General features: G+C 38.6%; 1 protein-coding gene across 4 annotated transcripts in view; it reads right to left on the reverse strand.

The window, feature by feature from the left end:
- LOC120104597 (uncharacterized) overlaps positions 1-19,260 on the reverse strand; it is a 76,420-nt gene that overhangs the window by 52,403 nt on the left and 4,757 nt on the right. For all 4 annotated transcript variants that reach the window (XM_088706287.2, XM_088706286.2, XM_088706289.2 and 1 more), the window contains exons 5-10: positions 12,143-12,405; positions 10,831-10,922; positions 9,654-9,698; positions 8,671-8,732; positions 8,374-8,554; positions 8,044-8,192 (exon numbers count right to left, since the gene is read on the reverse strand). In XM_088706287.2, the coding sequence (XP_088562413.1) occupies positions 8,044-8,192; positions 8,374-8,554; positions 8,671-8,732; positions 9,654-9,698; positions 10,831-10,922; positions 12,143-12,405 (792 nt within the window). The remainder of the gene's footprint in view (positions 1-8,043; positions 8,193-8,373; positions 8,555-8,670; positions 8,733-9,653; positions 9,699-10,830; positions 10,923-12,142; positions 12,406-19,260) is intronic.

Below are 19,260 nucleotides of genomic sequence, written 5' to 3' on the forward strand. Positions count from 1 at the left end.
CTCGTTTGGAACAATCGAGTTATTGTAAATTAAAGGGTTTTCGCATTGTCAGCACCTTGTGGTCCAACTGCTGTCCTAAAATTCCATTGTTTAAGTGGAGTCTAGGGTACACTCAATTAATGACCTTCCAATAATGCAAGTTGAATGGTTTCATCTCTTTTGTGGGCTTGTTGTGGAAGGAGGGTAGGTTATTGTTTTGACATGAAGGAGACACCTCAACCATCAAACTACTAAGGTGGCATCTACTAAGGTTGCATCAAACAATGGTTTGTCCTGGTCCTATTGGGATTTTTATTGCAGTTGAGTTGGTTATCATGTCAATTGTGAATCTTAATTATATTAGGATATATGTTAAACTGTGCATCTAATTACTTGTGGGTTTAGTTAGGGCATTCCTTACCATGAGTAGCATTTGTGTACTATATGACTGTACAGCCTTCAGATTGAAAAAGAAATAATAGTTCCTGAAATTGTTTGGTGACTAGAATTGGTGACCGAGTCCGAGTGGTTTTGTATTTGGTCTTTAAGAATATGAGAGTGGTGAGGCATTGTGAGTAGCTTGAGTATGGAATGCCTGTTGGAGTCCAAAGAGGATTTGTGTCTTGCTTCTTTTTTTGTGAGTTAGGGAACAGTTCATAATTTCCATGGTTATCGTGGAGAAAGTATTGTGAGGCATGTTTTGATATTGAACATGAGTTTTGTTATTTTTTTTTTATTAGTAAAATTTTTAGTCCACTCTCTTCAAATTTATTCTCCCTTAATTTTGTTTCTTTCTCATTATTGTTGCTTGTTCTTGAGGTTCTGGGCATTGGCCAGCCCTATTACTTAGCATCATGCCATTCTATGATAGATCATAGAACCCTCAAAACATGAACTGTGTCATTATAGTACATTTTCTTAGCTTATCTTTCTTCATAGACACATCCAAGTAGAACCGGGAGCCAAATATCGTTAGTGCGATTAAAGACTCAAGTCCCGACGGAATATTCTGCAGGACACTGGAATAGGGTATCGTCCTAAGTATCAGGACAGGACCATCCTGCTATTATCCAAACATCCTAATCGGTACATCTTTGGACATTCTCTATTCCAAATGTCGGAACAGGACGAGATGATGGTGCATTCCGTTTTATAAAAAAATCGAAACAGCTTTATTCCATAGTATTTAAAATCTTGAGTGCAATTCCAAGTCTAAAATTTTCTGTCTTCAACTCTCCCTTATTTTTTTTTCCCCTCTTAAGTACAGAATCAACAAAAAAAAACAATCTACCTCTAGACAAAAGAGTGGGCCAATTGCGCGATCATTATGAAAGATATACCTTGACTCAAAAGTTTATACGCTTCCAAATCCAGGAAGGATGACAAGAAAACGAGTACAAAATTACCAACTAAAATAATTACAAGACCATCCATCATGACAATGCAGTGCTGCTAACTAGATGTATTCATTTGAATTTAATTTGTAAACGAAGCAATTCCAAGTCCTATTATACTATCCATTGACGTATTGGATATTAGGAACTACCTGATGACAGTACATGAGAGCTTCACCACCTTAATTCATTCTATAACAACCAAATGTTATATCTTTTGACTTCCTCATCAAGGCTACTAATCAAACTAATGCAACCATTTCCAAACACCAAGCAAGACAAAAGTGCTAAGTTGCTAACAGTGAGCTTAACTTTAAATTGGTAATTTCTCCTCAGCTGGCCATTGACGTAGAAGTCCAAACAGCTAACTTGTGGATGCAAGATTGCAAATTCAGGTTTAGAAAGGGGTTTTAGGTTTTAGGTCTAAAAGAGTTTGATTGAGAACAAAAATTCAGGTTTTATGTTTTAAAGATCTTGTTTTCATGCCAATCAAGAAGTATATAAAAGAAAGGTCCAGACATATAGGCTAAATCTTTTATAGGGTCATCTACAATAAATGAAGCAAGATGAATCCAGATAATTAGCAAGCAAAAGAAGAAAAAAACAATAATTTAGAACAAGGTTCTTAAAACTTTGACATCTTAGCAATCTAAATGGATAGGTGGCACCAAGATCAACTGAGATCTCGGTTGAATAGTAAGTTGGTAAAGACATGGAAAGGTCAAGATGTTCGAACTCGGATCTTCGCAGATATTTATCAAAACCATAACATTTAACCATCAAAAGTTTTAGTAAAATCAGAAGGGTTTTTTGCATAGATACCCTTCTAAATATCAGATTTTGCACGAATACCCTTTGAAAATTGGTATTTGCACGAATACCCAGCTGCCGAGACACCAGACCAATAGTGTAATAGAACGAGAGAGAATCCTGACGGGCCGAGGTTCCTTTGGATCCTGTGAACCTATGCTTGTTGCCATCCTTCGATGCTTGAACCCTACTCCCCTTATGATATTAATCCCATCATCAGATCAATTGCTGGAGGTAAATCTAGATACAGCCAATTTGCAAATCCTATTGTATATTTTTGTTATATTCATGATAAAAAAACAAACCTTTGGTCATAGGACCAAATACATTTACTAATAAATACAGGATTATAAAGGCTATCACATTAATTAATGTATCTAAATTCTTTCCATCTACTAGGATTTTTTTACGTAAATACCCTTCTAAATATAGAAAATTGTATGAATATCCTTATAAAGTTACTATTTGCTTGTATACCCTTATAAGAATTTCTATTTGCACGTCTACCCATTAAGGGTATTTTAGTCATTTTAATTTAAAATCGTTAATTTTTTAACGGCGTTAGATAGCATGGGTATATATGCAAAAATAAGAATAAAAACAGATAGAATAGCAAAACAAGTATTTTACAAGGGTATACATGCAAATATCAATTTTGGAAGGGTATTCACGTAAAATCCAATATTTAGAAGGGTATCCATACAAAAAACCCAAATCAAAATTATCACTATTTTTTAAGACATTAGGTTAGAATATAATAATTAAAATATGTGTTTAAAATTGAAAAAAAATAGATTAGAAAATCTCCATCAATAATATATCAGTTTAAACCAGCTGCGGTTATTAAGGGTTGAAATTTCAAAAACATAAAACATCATATTGTTGTGAACCTAATACTGATACAAACCAAGAGTTACAATGCCCCATGCTTCAAACAAAGTTTTCCAAAGGGATAGCGCTAGAAGCAAGAGGCTTTGTGGTTCTCCATGTTAATATCCTACAAAGCCGTATGCTCATGGGCTCCATCTTGCCCAGCTAACCCATCAAAAATGGCAGGCTATGTCGGAGACCAAGGTTTACCATCTTCGTATCAGACCCTATATCGGTACCATCTATTACAATATTGATATATGGTATGGTATGAAATGGCGAAGCGTACTGAGTGTCGACAACAAATTTTGTTAGAGGCCATTGTTCTCATATGCTACGTTCCTCATGGTGTCTATTTTCCAAAAATCGCACGGACTAGCCAATAAGATCTAAACGAGGGCGGATGCTCAATTTAAAGTATAGCAATATATCGCACTTGTAAAGATTGTCATGGTTTTTTCATAAAAAGAAATGTACCTTTATTCCACCCTATTCCAATATTTAGAAAGGTACTTAGGATAGAAAATATTTCAAGAGATGCCGATCGGGATGCTGGGATGGTAGTGGGGCGATTCTATCTAGACGCATGGATCTAAATTATTTTTAGATAAAAAAAAGGCTTGTGTCTATATTTTTTTAATTCAATTCGGTATATATACATATATAAAAGTCATGTATTGATTCTCACCATTAAAGTTCTTCTTTTTTTGCTGAAACCATTAAAGTTTTTCTCGCCGAATCTGTAAAGATCTGCTTAATGAAAGAGAAGATATTTAGTTTCCTTATTTACACGTTGGACGACTTGTCTCCTGTTTGGAAATGACAGCCTTGTAATTAATTGTCTTCTTTAATTTGATTCATTATATATATCTGTAGCAACTTTTTATTAAAAAAATATATTTACTGATTTCTAATATAATTTTTTTAAGAAAAATGAACTTTTATCTACCTTATTTTTTATATATTAAAAATAAATACTTAAGATAGAAAATGTTCTTAAAATATGCTGATCAAGATGCTGGAACGATAGTGAAGCAATCTTATTTAGACACATAGACTTAGGTTCTTGCTCCGGTCCTTTATTTGATTGAAAAAAAGTTATCATATTTTTTAATTTAATTCAGTGCGCACATATTATATATATATTTACTGAGATTGATTATGAAAGGTTTTCTCACCAAGTTTTTGAGGATATGCTCAATTAGAGAGAGGATATTGAGTTTCCTTACCTACACCTTGGACGGCCTGTCTCTTGTTTTATGGGAAATGACAGCCTTGTGATTGATTGCCTTGTTTAATTCGATTCATTATATGTATCTGTCACAACCTTTTTAAAGAATATATATATATATACTGATTCCCACCATGAAAGATTTTGTCACCATAACTAAAGAGAAGATATTTAGTTTCCATATGGTTTAAAAGTCCTTGTTTGATTGGCCAAAAAAAGCAGCCTTATAATTGTCTTCCAATTCCATTCGGCATCGATATATAGCAACCTTTTTAAAGAAAATATATTTAGTAACTCCCAGCCAAAATAATTTCCATAAGATATTTAGCTTCCTCATTTACACCATTTGATGGCTTTTAAAAGCCTCGGTGTTACCTCCCGTTTGATAGTGTAAAGGTAGCCTTGTGATTATCTTCTTCAATTCCCTTGGGTACGTTCGCCATGAAGACCATGCGTTTGGCTTTGGTTTTCTTCGTCCTTGCAGGACTCTTTGCTCAGAATCAATGTAAGTATTAGGTTACTCTGTTCGTTTGCCTTCCTCCCTCTCTTCCGCTATCTATGTTTGTTGCTGGAAATTGGACCCGGGGGCTGCCGCGAACCAAGAGGGGAGGAGCTCCGCTGCCGGGACGGTGGATGACGGTGCGTCGACTGGTGGCGTCCTCCCGGAGAGTCCTGCAAAAAAGCCGGTGGCCGGGCTTTCCGGCGCCGGCCCTCCGAAGCTTAAGTCAGAGGAGGCTAATATGTGGAGGGAGTAAAGGAGGAGGAATGTTTGTTCTTTTTTGTGTATATTTGTGTCCGTTCTGTGTCGTCCCTTCCCTCCTTCCCCCAGGTTCCCTTTTATAGGAAGATATTATGTTACCTGGGAGGTGACAGGGGGATTTGTCCTCTTTTGTGATAATTAGGCACGATTTTGCTCATTAATGGCGTAGTGGAGAATAAGGCTGGATCAGACCGGAGTCAGGGAGTTGTCGCGGTTGATCGGACCCATTGGGGTGGTTGAACCGCCGGCCGTGGTGGGCATGGGGTTCGTAGATGGTAAGTGCATTAATTGCTGAGTGAACCGGCGGTCAGGGAGAGCCATACGCTTTGATGGTTCAGTGATCCGGAGATCATCTTGAGCCGTGTTCATTTAATGATTGAGTGCATCAGAGGCCTGAGGGGGTCTCATGCATTAATGATAGGCCGTGCCGAATACCAGCGGAGATCTCGTGCCTTGATGGCTTAGGGATGGTGGCAGGTTGTAGTGGAGTCATGTATTTAGTTGTCAGATCCTTTAAAGGGTTAGACGGAAATTGGGTATTCGGCTAAGGCATGGGCCTGGCATGGGTGCCGAGCCGAGCTGGTCGCCTAGCGGAGTGTCCTGTGGCGGGATTGCTTCTGGTCGGTACTTTCTAGTCGAGCGCCTCTCTGGTCGGCGCTCTTTGGTCGGGCGCCTCTCTGGTCGGCGCTCTTTGGTCGGGCGCTTCTGAGATGGCATGACTTGGGTTTTTCCCCAACAGTGTCTATCTCTTTTCGTGAGAAAAGATGAAGAAGACTGGCAACACTGAAAGAAAATAGTACCTTAACCAGTATTCATTCATTAAAAACACAGTTATGATTTTTTTGGTGTAGAAAAAGCTAAATCATGTTCTTGCAACTTGTATTTCTTTACTAGTTTTAAATCTTTGTATCATAATATTTGATCGTCAATTTTAAATTATGGCCAAACTAGGCTAATATAGTTTCTAACCTTGAACGTCTTTTGGATAGGTCAAGGCCCAGAGCCGTGCTATATTGACGTTTGCATTTCTGGGCGTCCCTGCTACTGCTGCCCAGCCCATGGACGCGGGTCACGTTGTTATAATACGCGAGCGGAATGCGTGGCCGACTGCAACCCCCCTGCAGGAAACCTTTACCAGACTCCATGAGTTCAGGATTCGAAATATGCACTTGTCCTCATGAATAATGATCCGTGTGTGCTGTAATTGCTTCACATGCCTTTTTAGAAAGTAATAATAATCCAGTTATGTGATATATTATCAGAAATGGCTGTCTATCTGTACGTGATATAATCCATAACATCACCCAAGAAAACTAGCCAGAAAATATTATTTATGATTAAGGGCTCGTTCGGTTCGCAGGAAAAGGAGGGGGGAAAGTGTGGTCAACGGAAAAGTAATGAAATGCCTCTTGTTTGGTTGGAGTTTTCAAAGGAGAGAGATAGGAAAGTTGTATTCCCATGGGAATATGATTCCCACATTTCATAGGAAAGTCTTTCCCATGAGAAACATGGGAAAGTTACTTTCCCATGAGGTGGGAATCACTCCTTTTTTATTTTTTTCAAAAAGAACCTATTTTCAAAGGAGAGAGATAGAAAAGTTGTATTTCCATGGGAATATGATTCCCACATTTCATGGGAAAGACTTTCCCATGAGAAACATGGGAAAGTTACTTTCCCATGAGGTGGGAATCACTCCTTTTTTATTTTTTTCCAAAAAGAACATATTTTCAAAGGAGAGAGATAGAAAAGTTGTATTCCCATGGGAATATGATTCCCATATTTCATGGGAAAGTCTTTCCCATGAGAAACATGGGAAAGTTACTTTCCCATGAGGTGAGAATCACTCCTTTTTTATTTTTTTCCAAAAAGACTCTTCAGAATTAAAGAAGCATTAAAGAGGCATTAAAAACCTATTTTTTATTAAGGGCATAATAGGAATTATACATAACTTTCCCATGGTCAACCAAACATAAGCACTTTGGAAATTTGTCACTTTTCCATGGTTAACCAAACATGCCAAAAGTACTTTCCTAGGTATCCTCTTCCTAGGAATCTGATTTCCAGGAATTATATTCCTACGAGGAAAAATACTTCCCGCGAACCAAACGAGCCCTAAGATGATAGCACAGTTGGAATGGGGCTAAGATTTCACCGAAGTGGCTCAGGTTCAAAATGCGTGAGCGTCGATTAAATGCGGGGCCGGATGCCTAATCCTATTACTAAAATGTCCCTCCCTCCTCTATTACTAAACTTATTACAATAATATATATATATATATTATGGTGTATGGATATATTATACAGTAAAAAAATTAAAAAATAATAAATTTTGGAGTGCACTAGATAGATCTCTTTCATCCGCAAAATATTTTTAAAATAGTTGATCACATACGAATCCACCCAATCTGCTGTTCCATTAGTCTATATATATATATATATATATATATATATATATATATATATATATATTTGCCTATGAGATGAGCCCATGGATCTTAGCCGAAATGTCACCCTACTTTAGTACTAAGCTCTCATTCCTAGCATTAGTGGATATAAAAAATAGTCAAAAATAGGTAAAACTTGTGGGTGGGTCCCATTTCTTTTTCTAAGGGGTCAAGAAAGGGCCCAGCGTGGGCAAGCATCCAACTGAAATACTTATATCGCATAAACGGATACAGGGACCAAAAAAGATTCCTTCTCATCCCTCGTCTCGGAGACGACACGCGGCAGTGATCCATAGCTTGGAGATCACCATCTCTTCCCCAGGCTGAAACCGGTTTTGGTTGTGCATCCGGATGATATTAGTTAGAAGCAAAAATTCATACGCATCCTTATCTTAACAGAAATCGATGTAAATTAAATATAAAAGATTTTTAACATCCCATTGAATTAGATCAGCTGTTTGTTAATCTTTTGTCATTGTTTATTCTAACTTCAGTACTATCTCTATTGAGCAAAATCTTTATGAAGTGAGGAATCTAAATGGGACATGACTCTTACCAAGCTCCCAACCATGGATAGTGTAACCCTTATTGACAGTGTAGTGAATAAAAGATGCAGCGTTGGTGGAGTTCCAGGGTCCTCCTAAAGAACCACCCGGCAAATGAACCCTTCCATTAAGGGCATTCAGCCCAAAAATGATTACAGCTCTGAAGCAAGAATGCATCGGATTAGACAGAATTTATGAAGAGAGCAATGAGAAATGCAGGATACGCCTACCACGAAAGCATTCATTATGAAAGCATACTATCCTAACAGAATTTTTCTAGTGGGATCAAGGGAAAAACTAGTCCATGAGGCATTTATAGGAAGTTTAAATAATCAAAGTACCCGGCTTTTTTGAAGAAACCATTGAGTTCATCCCATCTATGCATGGGTAGGCAGCCTTGAGAAAAACCAAACATCTCAGATTTTTTCTTAACAAAAGGAGTACATGGCTGTTGAGGATCCACGCCATATATGACCTTATCTTGCAAGGAGCCCCCAATGCAGAGTTTCAATGGAGAAAATTCTGAAAGGTCACAAAAATTAGTTCAGAGGAAAAAAAAAAAACTAGATTGGCCATTTGATATTAAAAGCATAGGCATAGATTAATTTTTTAAAATAAAATACTAGGAAAGCACTTACCTTTAACAGCATTCAATAAAATCTTGTTGGAAAGATTCTGCAGGAAGGAAAAAATGAAACACCTGTGTCAATCACCATTTTCAATCATTTTACCTTCACATTCAGAAAGTAATATTTGTTTTGAAAAAAAAAAAGTCTGGATCACACACACTAACATGAGATGGACAAATGAACACACCAAATAAACAATTGAATTATAGAAGGGAACGAAGCATAGTAAACCAAATAGCCCTTCATTTCTTTTCAGAGGAAGAAGAAGAAGAAGATCGTTTTTTTCTTAAGACTATATACTACTACTAATATCAGAAACCATGTCAAGGAAACCATCTTCAAAATGTAAAATGGGACCTCACAGGATTTAGACATTATGAGGAAATATAAATGATGATGGAGTGAACTTTATCAGAAGTACTCGATCCTCATTTTCAATTTCCATTCAACAAACCTATGATATCAAGAAGAGTGAAACAAATAAAATTAGCATATTAATGAAAACTACAAATAGTTTTCACTCGAAATGAAAAAAGGGAAACAATCTGGAAACAACACATAGACAAAAAAAACTCTCCAAATAGAGGCAAAAATATAAATTCTTCATTTTAATTAAGCTCCAAATCATAGAAAACCATTGCCAAATACTGACAAAAATATAAATTTTTACATAGACAATGCTAAGAAAAAAAAAATCTAGAAACAACACAAACAATTGCCAAATTCGACCAAAAAAGAAAAAGTTCTGTCACGCCCCGAACCCAACTCCCGGGTCCGGCACGCGACCGGCCGCATGAGCCCTAGAGCAGTGCCCTAAAGATCATGCAAGGCCTATGTTTAACAAAATTCCAATAAATCCACGATTAATTTAATAATTCAAATAGACAAGTCCGACATATCCAAATAAACAAATTAGTTCAATTACAAGATCTTCAAATGTTCATCGACATCAAAGAAGGACAAACAAACTAACTAGCTAATGACTCTGATACCTGCACTCTGCGCCCATCCCATCCAAATCTAAGCATCCTGCAACTCTGATAAAAAGAAAGAAGAAAAGGGGATGAGCTTTACAGCCCAGTAAGAATCCCTACACATCCACACCAACACAATAATAATAAAAATCTGAAAACCACGACAAGTCAAAGCACATATCATGAAGTCATAAACCGGCTATCAAAGCTCAAATAATCGATACAAGTATGTACATCAATCATCAATAAAAATCCAGCCACACAAGAAATATATAGCATATGATACCTCATAAACATGTATTATAGTCTCAATGTCATTTCTTCAACTTGATCCGGTTTAATTATCTTTCCGACTTTGGGTCAAATCTCGGTCACATTTCTCAGCCTGTGGTGGGGCAACCAAATTATCACATTTTCAGCCTGTGGCGGGGCCTGCACATTATAGTTCCACGTTTCTAGCCTGTGATGGGGCCTGCCAAAGTATCACATTTTCAGCCTGTGGCGGGGCCTGCACATTATAGTTCCACATTTCTAGCCTATGAGGGGGCCTACCAAAATATCACATTTTCAGCCTGTGGCGGGGCCTGCACATTATAGTTCCACATTTCTAGCCTGTGAGGGGGCCTACCAAAGTATCACATTTTCAGCCTGTGGCGGGGCCTGCATATTATAGTTCCACATTTCTAGCCTCTGAGGGGGCCTACCAAAGTATTACATTTTCAGCCTGTGGCGGGGCCTGCACATTATTGTTCCACATTTCTAGCCTGTGAGGGGGCCTACCAAAGTACCACATTTTTCAACCTGTGACGGGGCCTGCCATAATAACAAGATAAACCCAAAGTCCCTTTTCATACAATCCAGTTTACATCCACACATCAATTCCTTTATATTTACTTCCAGCTTTAAACTAACCACGGTCACGTTTCCAGCCCGTGACGGGGCAACCAATATCACATAGTTAGTTTAGAGCACCACATCCATCAGTCCAATTATGTAGGTGTAAGTTATGCGCATGCATGCATCCATCATAATACCAACCACAAGCGAATACGATCATAATATCAACCACAAGCCAACACGATCAAAATATAATTTAATATAAAACTATTTTTGATTTATCAGAATTATAGCATATCATACATATCTAAGTATAAAAATATTATATCATGCAGGTTTGGCGTACAAGGATCCTTACCCTTTGCTGACAACCCAGACAGACCACCGTGATCTACGAACTAGGGTGCGTAGAACCTTGCTCAATGTCTCTTTGTCCAACAGTTTGTTGCCCTACAGAACCAAATCAATATTAAAAATTATCCGGAGTATCTGACAACCCAAAACTCTCCATTGACCCACGACTATCCAGCAATCCTTACAAACAATGATCTCCTCGGATCAAACTAGAGAGAGAAAACTCCAATCTAGAGAGAGAAAATGGTGAGAGAAATAATTCAAGTAGAGAGAACCTAGGAGAGAGAAGAGAGGAGAGAGAAAACTCTTCCTCCTTCTCAAAATGAGGGAAGCCGATCCATCTCCCTCTCTTCTCGAATTTGGATGGCACAGCCACCAGGGTGCCCATCCTTGGCGACGACAGCCGGCCTGTGACGGCCCTCAACTGTGGCACCACCGGAGATGGTGGTCGGTCGGCGGCCAACCAACGAGGGGAAGAGAAGACAACGGGATCACGAGGAAAAAGGCCTCGGATCCCCCATCCCCCATCTTCAATCAACCCAGAAATCCCTCTCCGACCCTCACACAGTCCCAACCAACCTCACCCGCCATGAATCCCGGCCAACCCGGTGGCCGGCGGCGACGAAATCCGAAGGAGAAAAGCCGAAACAGGGTACCCCTGTTTCGGATCCTTCTCCGACGGTCTCGTCGGTCAAATCCCCACCATCACCGCCCTAAGTCTAGGAAATGAAGCGCAAAGAAAGGATCCACGCTTACCTTGGTCCGATGGGTGCTCCGGCGGCCTTTCCGGCGAGGAATCGGCGGAGAAATGGAGGGTCTTCACCAAAGGAAAGAGGAAGGCTTTCCCCCCCTCCGCGGCCGGCTGGATCTCCCTCTCCGGCGCTCGATCCCCTCCGGCAAGTCGCCTCCCCCGACGACCGACCTCCCCTCACGCCGCCGCCCCACCCCCTTCACCCCTCTCTCTGCGTTTCCCCTTCCACGATCGTGCCCTAGGCACGATCGTATTTGATAGATGGGCCCGGCTTCTTCGGGCCGGCCCATCAAACCATTTTTTTTTTTGGTTCCGGGTATTACAAGTTCAGTTTTTGACAAGCTCCACATTACAAATTATAACACAATACAGAGCAAACATCCGAACTTTTGACCAAATTGAGCATTGCTACCAAACTGAACCCCCCCCCCCCCCCCCCCCCCCCCCACACACAAAAAAAAAAAAAACAATTCTGAGAAAATCCATATGAATAAAAGTTCAGATTTTGACGAGCTCCACATTGCAAAATATATCAGCACTAAGCCAAAAAAACCAAACTTTTTACCAGATTGAGCACGGATGCGAGGCCCCAGCTACAAGTCCCGTAATCACACTTCTCCGGCGGCCACCAATCCAGCGTAGCGCAAACGAAGTCATCGTCAGTGACCGCAATGGCAGTTGTCCCATCGACGACGGCGGTCCCCTTGCTGGCCCCAGCAGGCGGAGAAGCCCCAACAGCGTCCACTGCGACGAAGCTGGAGAGCCATAGAAATGCCCAGAAGCAGAAGCCCAGGAGCCGCAGAAGAGCTCCACCCATCTCCCAGAGGCCTTCAGAGAGAAACAGAAGGAGAATAGAGAGAAAGGTGAGGCCTTTAGGGGCAATATAAGAAGAGAATACCTCCCAGCACCACCATATAAATACTATAATGCCTTCTTACCCGAGGGTGGAATAGGTTGGTACACAAAGCTTGGAATCTATATAGAGGGAGGGGCTCCAAGAGGAGAAGGGAAACAGAGGAGGAAGGGGTGTCTTTTAGTCCAAGAAGCATGGGAGGCGATCAGACTCCACCCCGCAACGTTTGAGATAACAGCTGTTATGCAACAACTTTGGAGACCTCTTGTTCCTTTATTTATTTTATAAATAAAATTATGTTTCTAGATTTAAATCTCTAAATCACCTAAAAATAAGTAAACTTGATGAGAAATGAAAACTAAAAAATGCCATAACCATCGTAAAAATTTTGGAGGGGCTCCGTTATTGTGAATTAACGGCCTTATCAAAAGTTGGCTCCATGAAAGATGAACGGGGACCGGACTCCGCTTCCCATGCGCACTGTTTTCACCGTCACCGACAATTTTCTGAACGGAGAGCGGTCAGCTGATGCGGTTATCCTATCCAGTTGAGTGCAGGTATTCCTCCGGGACAGTTTTGTGCGGCTGGAACGAGCCTATAAAGACAAAAGGGACCAACTGCCTTTGTCTTACTGGGGTTAGATTTGGGGTAAATTTGATGTCCCGGGGGGGGGGGGGGGGGGGGGGGCACGTGGTTCGGCTCCTTAAACTTTTATGGACGGCGGTGGCGAGCATGTGAAGCGGAGTTTCCAGCAAAAAAAAAAAAAAAAGCGGAGTGGGGCCCACTGTAAGGTTTTAGATGCTTCGCTTGAGTTAGGGGGCGGTGCTTGGGAGGGAATACCCCATGTAGATACTGTCCTGTCCCAGATATTGCCACTTGATCTGGGCCGTTCATTTAGCAATGCAGCCGTTTCTAGTTGTAAGTAATCCAGTGTTTGACCATGGTGCGGGGCATTTTGAAAGAGGGACCTTTACTTAAAATTATAGAGAAAAGGGACTTTTCTATATATTGGCAACAAGTGGTACAACAACAGTAACATAGCCATTATATTCTTTTATAGAAATGAAACTCACAAAAATAATATATTGCTCATATAATATTGACTACAAGCTTCTGTTTTGACAAAATTCTTGTGCTTTTGATAAGAAGGACCGAATAAAAATATATTATTCAGCAATATTGTTTGTCAAATTATTAATATAAGAGCTCTTTAGTCAATTAGAGATTTTTAGAAATCCATGCTTATTATGCTAGTACTCATTAATTTATGGAACTAATGGTGATTATTATGCTAAAGAAATGTTTTGGCACAGAAGAGATGTACTTTTGCAGTTTGGCTTTATATATACAAGTCCATTATAAATGTTATGATACACAAAAAAAAAAAAAAAAAACTTTCTCTCATCTTATCAAATATCAGAATCATCAATCTTGCACTCGTTTGGAACAATCGAGTTATTGTAAATTAAAGGGTTTTCGCATTGGCAGCACCTTGTGGTCCAACTGCTGTCCTAAAATTCCATTGTTTAAGTGGAGTCTAAGGTACACTCAATTAATGACCTTCCAATAATGCAAGTTGAATGGTTTCATCTCTTTTGTGGCTTGTTGTGGAAGGAGGGTAGGTTATTGTTTTGACATGAAGGAGACACCTCAACCATCAAACTACTAAGGTTGCATCAAACAATGGTTTGTCCTGGTCCTATTGGGATTTTTATTGCAGTTGAGTTGGTTATCATGTCAATTGTGAATCTTAATTATATTAGGATATATGTTAAACTGTGCATCTAATTACTTGTGGGTTTAGTTAGGGCATTCCTTATCATGAGTAGCATTTGTGTACTATATGACTGTACAGCCTTCAGATTGAAAAAGAAATAATAGTTCCTGAAATTGTTTGGTGACTAGAATTGGTGACCGAGTCCGAGTGGTTTTGTATTTGGTCTTTAAGAATATGAGAGTGGTGAGGCATTGTGAGTAGCTTGAGTATGGAATGCCTGTTGGAGTCCAAAGAGGATTTGTGTCTTGCTTCTTTTTTTGTGAGTTAGGGAACAGTTCATAATTTCCATGGTTATCGTGGAGAAAGTATTGTGAGGCATGTTTTGATATTGAACATGAGTTTTGTTATTTTTTTTTTATTAGTAAAATTTTTAGTCCACTCTCTTTAAATTTATTCTCCCTTAATTTTGTTTCTTTCTCATTATTGTTGCTTGTTCTTGAGGTTCTGGGCATTGGCCAGCCCTATTACTTAGCATCATGCCATTCTATGATAGATCATAGAACCCTCAAAACATGAACTGTGTCATTATAGTACATTTTCTAAGCTTATCTTTCTTCATAGACACATCCAAGTAGAACCGGGAACCAAATATCGTTAGTGCGATTAAAGACTCAAGTCCCGACGGAATATTCTGCAGGACACTGGAATAGGGTATCGTCCTAAGTATCAGGACAGGACCATCCTGCTATTATCCAAACATCCTAATCGGTACATCTTTGGACATTCTCTATTCCAAATGTCGGAACAGGACGAGATGATGGTGCATTCCGTTTTATAAAAAAATCGAAACAGCTTTATTCCATAGTATTTAAAATCTTGAGTGCAATTCCAAGTCTAAAATTTTCTGTCTTCAACTCTCCCTTATTTTTTTCCCCCTCTTAAGTACAGAATCAACAAAAAAAACAATCTACCTCTAGACAAAAGAGTGGGCCAATTGCGCGATCATAATGAAAGATATACCTTGACTCAAAAGTTTATACGCTTCCAAATCCAGGAAGGATGACAAGAAAACGAGTACAAAATTACCAACTAAAATAATTACGAGACCATCCATCATGACAATGCAGTGCTGCTAACTAGATGTATTCATTTGAATTTAATTTGTAAACGAAGCAATTCCAAGTCCTATTATACTATCCATTGACGTATTGGATATTAGGAACTACCTGATGCCAGTACATGAGAGCTTCACCACCTTAATTCATTCTATAACAACCAAATGTTATATCTTTTGACTTCCTCATCAAGGCTACCAATCAAACTAATGCAACCATTTCCAAACACCAAGCAAGACAAAAGTGCTAAGTTGCTAACAGTGAGCTTAACTTTAAATTGGTAATTTCTCCTCAGCTGGCCATTGACGTAGAAGTCCAAACAGCTAACTTGCGGATGCAAGATTGCAAATTCAGGTTTAGAAAGGGGTTTTAGGTTTTAGGTCTAAAAGAGTTTGATTGGGAACAAAAATTCAGGTTTTATGTTTTAAAGATCTTGTTTTCATGCCAATCAAGAAGTATATAAAAGAAAGGTCCAGACATATAGGCTAAATCTTTTATAGGGTCATCTACAATAAATGAAGCAAGATGAATCCAGATAATTAGCAAGCAAAAGAAGAAAAAAACAATAATTTAGAACAAGGTTCTTAAAACTTTGACATCTTAGCAATCTAAATGGATAGGTGGCACCAAGATGAACTGAGATCTCGGTTGAATAGTAAGTTGGTAAAGATATGGAAAGGTCAAGATGTTCGAACTCACTCGGATCTTCGCAGATATTTATCAAAACCATAACATTTAACCATCAAAAGTTTTAGTAAAATTAGAAGGGTTTTTTGCATAGATACCCTTCTAAATATCAGATTTTGCACGAATACCCATATTTCGTTCAGTGTTCCCTCACTTTCTCCCTTCAAAAGTTACAAGAAACAAAAACCGGAAAACAGAAGGGAAAAAAAAAAAGCCAGCTACCGAGACACCAGACCAACAGTGTAATAGAACGAGAGAGAATCCTGACGGGCCGAGGTTCCTTTGGATCCTGTGAACCTATGCTTGTTGCCATCCTTCGACGCTTGAACCCTACTCCCCTTATGATATTAATCCCATCATCAGATCAATTGCTGGAGGTAAATCTAGATACAGCCAATTTGCAAATCCTATTGTATATTTTTATTATATTCATGATAAAAAAACAAACCTTTGGTCATAGGACCAAATACATTTACTAATAAATACAGGATTATAAAGGCTATCACATTAATTAATGTATCTAAATTCTTTCCATCTACTAGGATTTTTTTTACATAAATACCCTTCTAAATATAGAAAATTGTATGAATATCCTTATAAAGTTACTATTTGCTTGTATACCCTTATAAAAATTTCTATTTGCACATCTACCCATTAAGGGTATTTTAGTTATTTTAATTTAAAACCGTTATTTTTTAACGGCGTTAGATAGCATGGGTATATATGCAAAAATAAGAATAAAAACAGATAGAATAGCAAAACAAGTATTTTACATGGGTATACATGCAAATATCAATTTTGGAAGGGTATTCACGTAAAATCCAATATTTAGAAGGGTATCCATACAAAAAACCCAAATCAAAATTATCACTATTTTTTAAGACATTAGGTTAGAATATAATAATTAAAATATGTGTTTAAAATTGAAAAAAAATAGATTAGAAAATCTCCATCAATAATATATCGGTTTAAACCAGCTGCGGTTATTAAGGGTTGAAATTTCAAAAACATAAAACATCATATTGTTGTGAACCTAATACCGATACAAACCAAGAGTTACAATGCCCCATGCTTCAAACAAAGTTTTCCAAAGGGATAGCGCTAGAAGCAAGAGGCTTTGTGGTTCTCCATGTTAATATCCTACAAAGCCCGTATGCTCATGGGCTCCATCTTGCCCAGCTAACCCATCAAAAATGGCAGGCTATGTCGGAGACCAAGGTTTACCATCTTCGTATTAGACCCTATATCGGTACCATCTATTACAATATTGATATATGGTATGGTATGAAATGGCGAAGCGTACTGAGTGTCGACAACAAATTTTGTTAGAGGCCATTGTTCTCATATGCTACGTTCCTCATGGTGTCTATTTTCCAAAAATCGCACGGACTAGCCAATAAGATCTAAACGAGGGCGGATGCTCAATTTAAAGTATAGCAATATATCGCACTTGTAAAGATTGTCATGGTTTTTTCATAAAAAGAAATGTACCTTTATTCCACCCTATTCCAATATTTAGAAAGGTACTTAGGATAGAAAATATTTCAAGAGATGCCGATCGGGATGCTGGGATGGTAGTGGGGCGATTCTATCTAGACGCATGGATCTAAATTATTTTTAGATAAAAAAAAGGCTTGTGTCTATATTTTTTTAATTCAATTCGGTATATATACAAATATAAAAGTCATGTATTGATTCTCACCATTGAAGTTCTTCTTTTTTTGCTGAAACCATTAAAGTTTTTCTCGCCGAATCTGTAAAGATCTGCTTAATGAAAGAGAAGATATTTAGTTTCCTTATTTACACGTTGGACGACTTGTCTCCTGTTTGGAAATGACAGCCTTGTAATTAATTGTCTTCTTTAATTTGATTCATTATATATATCTGTAGCAACTTTTTATTAAAAAAATATATTTACTGATTTCTAATATAATTTTTTTAAGAAAAATGAACTTTTATCTACCTTATTTTTTATATATTAAAAATAAATACTTAAGATAGAAAATGTTCTTAAAATATGCTGATCAAGATGCTGGAACGATAGTGAAGCAATCTTATTTAGACACATAGACTTAGGTTCTTGCTCCGATCCTTTATTTGATTGAAAAAAAGTTATCATATTTTTTAATTTAATTCAGTGCGCACATATTATATATATATTTACTGAGATTGATTATGAAAGGTTTTCTCACCAAGTTTTTGAGGATATGCTCAATTAGAGAGAGGATATTGAGTTTCCTTACCTACACCTTGGACGGCCTGTCTCTTGTTTTATGGGAAATGACAGCCTTGTGATTGATTGCCTTGTTTAATTCGATTCATTATATGTATCTGTCACAACCTTTTTAAAGAATATATATATATATACTGATTCCCACCATGAAAGATTTTGTCACCATAACTAAAGAGAAGATATTTAGTTTCCATATGGTTTAAAAGTCCTTGTTTGATTGGCCAAAAAAAGCAGCCTTATAATTGTCTTCCAATTCCATTCGGCATCGATATATAGCAACATTTTTAAAGAAAACTCCCAGCCAAAATAATTTCCATAAGATATTTAGTTTCCTCATTTACACCGTTTGATGGCTTTTAAAAGCCTCGGTGTTACCTCCCGTTTGATAGTGTAAAGGTAGCCTTGTGATTATCTTCTTCAATTCCCTTGGGTACGTTCGCCATGAAGACCATGCGTTTGGCTTTGGTTTTCTTCGTCCTTGCAGGACTCTTTGCTCAGAATCAATGTAAGTATTAGGTTACTCTGTTCGTTTGCCTTCCTCCCTCTCTTCCGCTATCTATGTCTGTTGCTGGAAATTGGACCCGGGGGCTGCCGCGAACCAAGAGGGGAGGAGCTCCGCTGCCGGGACGGTGGATGACGGTGCGTCGACTGGTGGCGTCCTCCCGGAGAGTCCTGCAAAAAAGCCGGTGGCCGGGCTTTCCGGCGCCGGCCCTCCGAAGCTTAAGTCAGAGGAGGCTAATATGTGGAGGGAGTAAAGGAGGAGGAATGTTTGTTCTTTTTTGTGTATATTTGTGTCCGTTCTGTGTCGTCCCTTCCCTCCTTCCCCCAGGTTCCCTTTTATAGGAAGATATTATGTTACCTGGGAGGTGACAGGGAGATTTGTCCTCTTTTGTGATAATTAGGCACGATTTTGCTCATTAATGGCGTAGTGGAGAATAAGGCTGGATCAGACCGGAGTCAGGGAGTTGTCGCGGTTGATCGGATTCATTGGGGTGGTTGAACCGCCGGCCGTGGTGGGCCTGGGGTTCGTAGATGGTAAGTGCATTAATTGCTGAGTGAACCGGCGGTCAGGGAGAGC

The sequence above is a fragment of the Phoenix dactylifera genome, chromosome 11 (assembly GCF_051530095.1).
Source record: "Phoenix dactylifera cultivar Ajwa chromosome 11, Ajwa_hap1_PhDact_Kaust_v1.1, whole genome shotgun sequence".
In the NCBI taxonomy this organism is placed as follows: Eukaryota; Viridiplantae; Streptophyta; class Magnoliopsida; order Arecales; family Arecaceae; genus Phoenix; species Phoenix dactylifera.